This window comes from Melospiza melodia, chromosome 18, assembly GCF_035770615.1.
Source record: "Melospiza melodia melodia isolate bMelMel2 chromosome 18, bMelMel2.pri, whole genome shotgun sequence".
NCBI classification, from domain to species: domain Eukaryota; kingdom Metazoa; phylum Chordata; class Aves; order Passeriformes; family Passerellidae; genus Melospiza; species Melospiza melodia.
This window is the reverse complement of record NC_086211.1, coordinates 7,903,377-7,910,437: the sequence shown is the minus strand read 5'-3', so window position 1 is coordinate 7,910,437 and position 7,061 is coordinate 7,903,377. Positions and strand designations below refer to the sequence as shown.

The window sequence follows — 7,061 nt, the reverse complement described above, 5'->3', positions numbered from 1 at the left end:
CACTTAAAAGTAGCTTTGATGAAGCCATCAGAACTAAGAGTGTCTACTTATCAAATTCTCATCTGTGTAAAACTATTGCTTGTAAACTGGAACTTTACATGTCTTTTTCTATAAAGGATTGACTGGAAGTAACACAACTAAGACTTATTGTTTAAATTATTTTTTTATCATACATGACTATGAGATTTCATGCACCTTCTGGTTATTCAAGACCACAACTTTGCCACCACCATGATAATTTGTTTAGTTTTGTTTAGCTCATTTTCTACTAGTGCCTGTTTTTTCCTGCCTTGTTGCTCTGGGAGGAGGCACATCTTTTCATCTTGCTCATAATTTAGGCTGGAGACAACCCAAAGCCAGCCACCACAGAGAAAAGGACAAACTTTACACACAATGCAAGAGCAGAGATTCAATGTTGTTTCCCTGCACATACAGCTGCTGAGCCCGGCTGTGGGCATGGCCATGGACCTGGTGTTTGCACTGAGGATGGTGACTCAGCAGTGCCAGAAACTCCAGCAGCAACCAGAGCTGGACCTTTGGAGCAGGGCCCTTAGCCATGAAGAGTCATTGCCCTTCAGTGGGCTCAGCAGTAACAGCACAGCACCCAGAAGGGGCAGGACAGGATCTGGACATAAACGTACATATTCTGTAGGATGTGCAGCAGGGGGGTGAGTGACAGGGAAAGGCACCTCCTTTGTGCTTCTTTGTGCCTGGATGGACCTCAGGATACAAACAAAAAATCCATCCCTCCCAGCAGGTCACAGCATGAATCTGTGGTATTCCAGAAGTTTGGATTTACCCTAACTGGAACTGCACTCATTTTGACATTTTGTATAAATACCCTCCTGCCCAGCTGACAAAGAACACTTCCCCATGAATTCTCAAAGACTTTTTATTGTAACTGCAGACTCTTTGGAGTTCAAGCTTAATCTGGATTACAGTTTCCATATCCCTCTGAGTGCCCTTCAATCATGCAACCAAAAGCAAACTAAAAAAACATTTCAGCTCCATTTGTTCTACTGCTTACCAGCACTCTCTATATAGCTTTATCTTAAAAATAAATACATTCATGTGCTGTGTTTTTTCTTCATTAGAAGAAACAATTTCCTATCCTCCACTGGTTCTCTTAAAAGGTCTGGAAGATAAGAAGCGAATCAAGTTTTATTTGTTAATTCTCATAACCTTCACATCACACATGGAAAGTTGGCTTTTTCTTCCTCATCAGTATTCAGCACAGCCATCTTTCCACACAGGGCAGGGAAATATACTCTTCTTCTATTTTGGCACCATTGTACCATTATTTCCAGTTTTTGTTTTAAGAAAAGTAATGTCAATAATTTTAAGGTGCTATAAATCAACCTCAAATTAGTATACACTTGTAGGACATGCTAGTTAAAATTACTAACATTGAGTTATGATTTGAAATTTTGACACCAAAATTGCTGACACCAATTTAGAACCAAAATTATCTGATTCTTTCACATGACAGTGATTTCCTCAGACTCTGTGGCTGCACCAGAAGGTCCCTGCATTTGAGATGTGACCAGAGGCAGAAGCCAGGTGCTGCTCTGCCTTTCCCAGGCTCTCCTCAGCAGCCCACCAGCCCTGCCAGGAGGGCAGTGTGGGGCTGGCTCAGTAGTGGGGGTCACAGTCCTCCACCAAGCTGTCGGTCATGTAGCTGCAGTCAAGGACGCTCTCGTAGTAGCTTTTCTCTGCAAACGTGTTCACTGTCCAGGCCACCACTCGAATTCCTCTGGCAGACCAGTGCCTCACATAGTCCCTGCAAGGAACAGACACACCTGAGAGCAGCCTGACACTACACAGAGCTAAGGCAGACAGTGCTGAGGCTACAGCTGAGTTTTGGTCTTGCATCAGCGCACATCAAGGAACAACAGTGTGTCACGTTCTGCCACATCATCTTTTTGTGTTTTCTTATTGTAAACAGGCAAAAGCAACAAATAATTTTTCTCTCTGAGATTAACAGAAGGTAAAAATTCAGATAAAAAAGAGGCTTAAAATCATAAAACAGCATGGAGTAAATAAATTATCAAGACACCTCATGCAACACTAAATGGAACATTTTGATAAGCACATACTGTGTTAACTCCACCCTATATGCGAACAGAAGAGAATGTCTCCTGATAAATGAGCAAACTTCAACACTTACTGAGAAACAAAATTCTTCTGTATGAGGAAAGCTGAAACCCCACACAGTCTCCACAAGAAACTGTGCAGGCTCCAGTCCAGAATGACATCCATCACCATGTACAAGAAATGCTTCCAGGAGGAACTGAAGCGGGGTGTCCCATTTCCCAGGTGACTCAGCTGCCAGGGCCTGTGGGTCAGTGCTGTCACAACATTTCTGTCAGCTTGTCTCATCTGGAGGACCAAGGAGAAAAGACTGTAAGTCATCCAAAAGCCCAGTTGCATCAAATACAGTTTTTGAGAGATTAGATACAAAGTCCTAGCTTGCATTTACAACTCTACCAGAATCCTTCTGACCTTCCCCTCCAGATCCTTTTGTAACTCTTTTACAAAGATGTTTATATTTTATACGGTTTTTCCTTCAAATCATTCTGAATAAGCACCAGCTCTTATGCTAAAGAAATTACACAGCAGTCATGCAATGTATATAATGGAAAAAAAGGTAAGTAGACTTGGCAATAAGAATGGCAATAGAATTATAGGAGTAATCTAGATTAAAAAGGGTTTATTTAGCAGGTACCTTGCACACAGGTACCTGGCCAGACACCAACTAGAAGAGCAATGCACATTTGTCTGCACTGCTTTCACAAGGGAGGGAATTGCTGTAGATTCCTTTTGCATCTAATGAGTAGAGTGATCTAATAAGATTATGCATTATGCTTCATTTGTTTTTAAAAGCTTTAGGAATTTGAACAGCCAAGAAGTAACCAGGAACGGGGAGTTTAATACCATACTGAAATTCCCAGACAGGACTGAAAAAATAAAAAATAAACTTTTAGGAAACATCACCTTATAAACAACTTCTGGCATGAAAGAACAGACAATGCTGCTGTTATACAACTGTGGAAATTCCTGGTAGAGTTGTTTCAGGGCATCAACTGCCTGCAATTAGAGACACACAGAGATGTTATGCATACACTCATATTTAATTTACACTGCAAAGTCATTTTAGAACAATCTTAAAAACCCTTCCCTGCTGTGTTACAAGACTGAAATAGAAAGGGAGAAGAAGAAAAACAGCATGTTGTTTATAGCATTAACACAGAAATGATATTTTGGTTTTTAGCAAAATAATTTCTGTTCATTATTTACAATAATGAGTAGGATTCTCATGTTTGAAATGCCCTTAAATATGTTGTGGATATAATTATTAGTACTACCCAGGCTTTAGTTGAAGAGTTAAAATTATTTATTCCTATATTTCGCTAGGCTAAAGAAAAAAAATTAATTTATGTAAAATGTTAGTGATGGATCATTTTCATCTGCCTTCAGTAATGCAAATTACAGATCCCTTGTAGGAGGCTGAAGACGAGGTTGTGACTCCCCCAGCACAGCAGGGAATTCCCTTTGCTCTGTTTCACTGAGAGCTGAGTGCAGCACTTGCACCAGCCTTGGGCCAATCCTAAGCTGCAGCTTCCCAGGACAGCTCTGGGTGCCACAAGCAGCAGGCCTGGGCTCACCCCGTTAGAGAAGGGACTGTGCCCAGGGAGCAGTCTGAGAGCAGCACCAGAGCAGGTCAGAGCCCAAAGCAGGGGTGAGGGAAGGGTCAGTGAGCAGTGTCACTGTCACTGCAGTGAGCAGTACCTGGTTTGCATGGCCTTTGACATCGAAGTAGATTGTGAGATTGTGATGCATGGACTCCACAACAGCTTCTCTCAGAGTTGGCACCTTTTCATCCTGGAACTGGCTCCTGTACAAACAGAGAACTCCTTGGAATGCAGTCAACACACACGTGCACACACATGGGCCTGCATGGCACCTCCAACAGGGCTGATTCCAGCACAGTTTGCTGCTCACTGGAACTGGAGGTGGGATCCAGTGCTCCCTGGCCCTGTGTCCCACCCCAAAACACCAGCCCCAGTTCTTCACCTCCTTCCCACAAATGAGCTTTCAGTCCCAACTGCTGCCTTCCTCCTGCTCCTACTGCACTCCCCAGCCCTGAGCCAGAAATGCAGATCCTGGCAGAACAGGCACGGCGAGCTGAGGATCAGCAGGAGCAGCTTCTCCCATCAATAATAAATCATTCCTGATGGAGTGACAGTTCATTCACTCCTGACAGTGAACAGCAGCTGCTCAGAGTCACTGCCTGTGGAAATTCCCCCTGCCTGGCCCAGGTGATGCCCCTTCCAGTGAGACAGGGGAGATACTCCTTGTGCCACACAGCCACAGGAGGCACATCTGCAGCTCTGGAATTCCCTAATGCAGTGTCTCAGGAGCACACACAGAGTCCTTCCTCTGAAATTAACTCACTTATGATACTTCACAAGCTGCATTGTTATCAAATTCTTAGTAATGTATAAAAATATTTCCCCCTGCATACCCCTAGGAAGGACCTAATCAGCCACGAGGGTCACAGTGAGGCCACCCAAAATCTGTCCAGCCCCTCTTCAACAGTACAAACCTGATGTGTAGAATCCCCAAAACACCATCAGTCAAGAAATACACGTGAATAAAACTAATCTTAGAAGTGATTCCTGTAGACAATTCTGACATATCATGAAGATCCCAGCACCTTCAGTGTCCTGCAGTCAATTTAGGATAAGCTTATGTAAATATTGACCTGTTTCACATTAGAGGCCTGTGGATTTTGTCCTTGAAAGCCAGTTTATCTTGACCGTGTTTCACTGCTCCTAATCTACTGATTGGTAAGGAGATATAGTCTCATGTACCTCTAAAATCAAATTAGAAGTAAAATATAGGACTAAGTTTTAGATTTTCAAAAAATTTTATCAGTGATAGATCAAATCACTAATTTTGTTCATCAAGAATTACATTTCCACTGTTGAAAGTGTAATTTCAGAGCAGTTCATTTACCGTAGCCTGTGTTTTGCAGCTGGATTCAGCTTCCTGATTTCCTCAAAAGTCAGGTCCTGCAGTCTCCCAGCCCCATCAGTTGTCCTTTCAACTGTGTCATCGTGCATGAGAATGGGGACACCATCTGCACTGAATTCAAGGTCCAGCTCCACACCCGTTGCTCCATTCTCAGCTGCCTTAAAAAAAATTTTAAAAATCACACACACAACAGAAAAGATAGCTTTATAGATTTGACACAGGTACAGCTATAATCAGCTTGTATTTTGGTAAAAAATAATAAAATATTAATGCAGAAAAAAGCAGGTTTTATCCCAGTCATTGCTGAGTATTCAAAAATCAACTGAACCATCTAATCTATTTTACAGCTGAAATCACAATGATTCTGCCTCAGTCTTGGGATTGAAACTGTTTCATGATTAAAATGCAGAAAAGAATCCTGCTCTCTCCTTCTGATGTAATAACCCTGGAGTCTTTATGTTCTTTTCTGAAAGGCAAGAGAAGCAAATATCTGCACTTTAACACTTAGTGCACACTGCTTATCACGTGTATGGCAAGCAATAGATGGATGGCAAATCCCTGCTCCTCTCTGAGGAGTGGCCTTATCAGAGAGCAAGAAGCAGCCAGGCTGCCTTAGAACATTTCATACACCCTTTTCCTGCCCTGGATCTTTCCCAAGAACTCTTCAGAAAAACACTTGAGTCAAGTGCTAGCAACACCAATTGCTCTGAAGGACAAATGCCCTCCTGGGAAAAGGGACAACGCACCAGAAAGACAAAAACTGAGTACAGAGGTTACCTCCAGGTGTCTGCTACATAAGGACTGTGCAGCTTCAGAATTTATCAGGACTAAGAATCCTGTCTCATACAAAGGTAAGAGATCCTCAGAGTAGCAATGTCTCAACCTCACAGAAACACTACATCCCAGAGATTGATAAACTGGAACAGGGACACAGGGTAGGATGAAGAAACCATAAACCAAACATAAAGTAAACAGACTCCAGTATCTTTGTAAACGCACTATAAATCATTATCACCAAGCCCAACACAATAGCTCTTCTAATATGTGCCCCTCTACTGTAAAAACTACGTGTTAGGGAAAATAATCCCAGTGACCAGAAAGGTATTGAAACCTCAGAAAAGTCTAGAGACCAGAACCATGTGAAGGCCTCCACCCCAAGAGACATTACGAATTCAAGCAACATGGCCACTGACTGCTTTAACCCACTACAGAGCAAGCACAACCGACCTTCAATCAATAAAGGTTTTGTCTATTTCAGATGATTCTCACAAACAGACTGTGAACCCTGGCTGTGCCTTGATGCCTTGCACAAGAGGCGGCCGTAACGCATGGTAGGGCTGCCCACAGAGGTTCTGGTACCAGATTTCCCCCTAAATGTGGATTTTCATCACAGATCTTCAAGGTTGAAAAGAACAAACAACCTGTACAGACTTGCCGTCCACTCTCTGTGTGCTGTTGCTACATCAACAAAACCCAGTATTTCATTATCGCTGCACCGCTGAAATATCCATCAGCACCAAGGCTATAACAGCTCCCACAAGATTTGGAGCTGAAATTCCCTTTGGGATGAAGGATCAACACACACACAACTTCCCGCAGCTGTCGGCACAGCGGCCCCAGTTACGCTGAGGACGCCTTGCTGCAGTGAGGGCGGATTATCGGACACAGCCCCAGCCCCGGGGCCCGTGCTGACCTGTCGGATGGCCCCCAGCGTGTTCTCGGGCGCATCGTGCGCTCCGCCGCGGTGCGCGATGCGGGCGGCGGCGCCGCGGGGCCGCAGGACGCGCTGCGCGCTCTGGGGCGCCGCGGGCTCCAGGGCCAGGAGGTGCAGCGCCAGGTAGAGCCCGGCCGGCAGCAAGCAGGCCAGCGCCGGGCTGCGGCTCAGCGCCAGCGCCAGCGCCATCAGAGCCGTCAGGGAGCTCAGCAGGCCCTCGCCGTGGCACAGCATGGCCGCGCCGGGCCGGGCCGCGCCGGGTCACCGACCGTGCCGGGCCGGAACAACGGCCGCGCCTCTCCCAACGCCA

General features: G+C 44.8%; 1 protein-coding gene across 1 annotated transcript; it reads right to left on the bottom strand.

The window, feature by feature from the left end:
* Window positions 1–874: 874 nt before the first annotated feature.
* On the bottom strand, window positions 875–6,985 carry GDE1 (glycerophosphodiester phosphodiesterase 1). The gene is made up of 6 exons (XM_063171931.1): window positions 6,731–6,985; window positions 5,020–5,195; window positions 3,790–3,895; window positions 2,995–3,087; window positions 2,168–2,379; window positions 875–1,780 (listed from the first exon to the last, which is right to left on the bottom strand). Exons 1-6 carry the CDS (start codon window positions 6,983–6,985, stop codon window positions 1,633–1,635), a joined length of 990 nt encoding a protein of 329 aa, XP_063028001.1. The 3' UTR covers window positions 875–1,632.
* Between the last annotated feature and the right edge of the window lie 76 nt (window positions 6,986–7,061).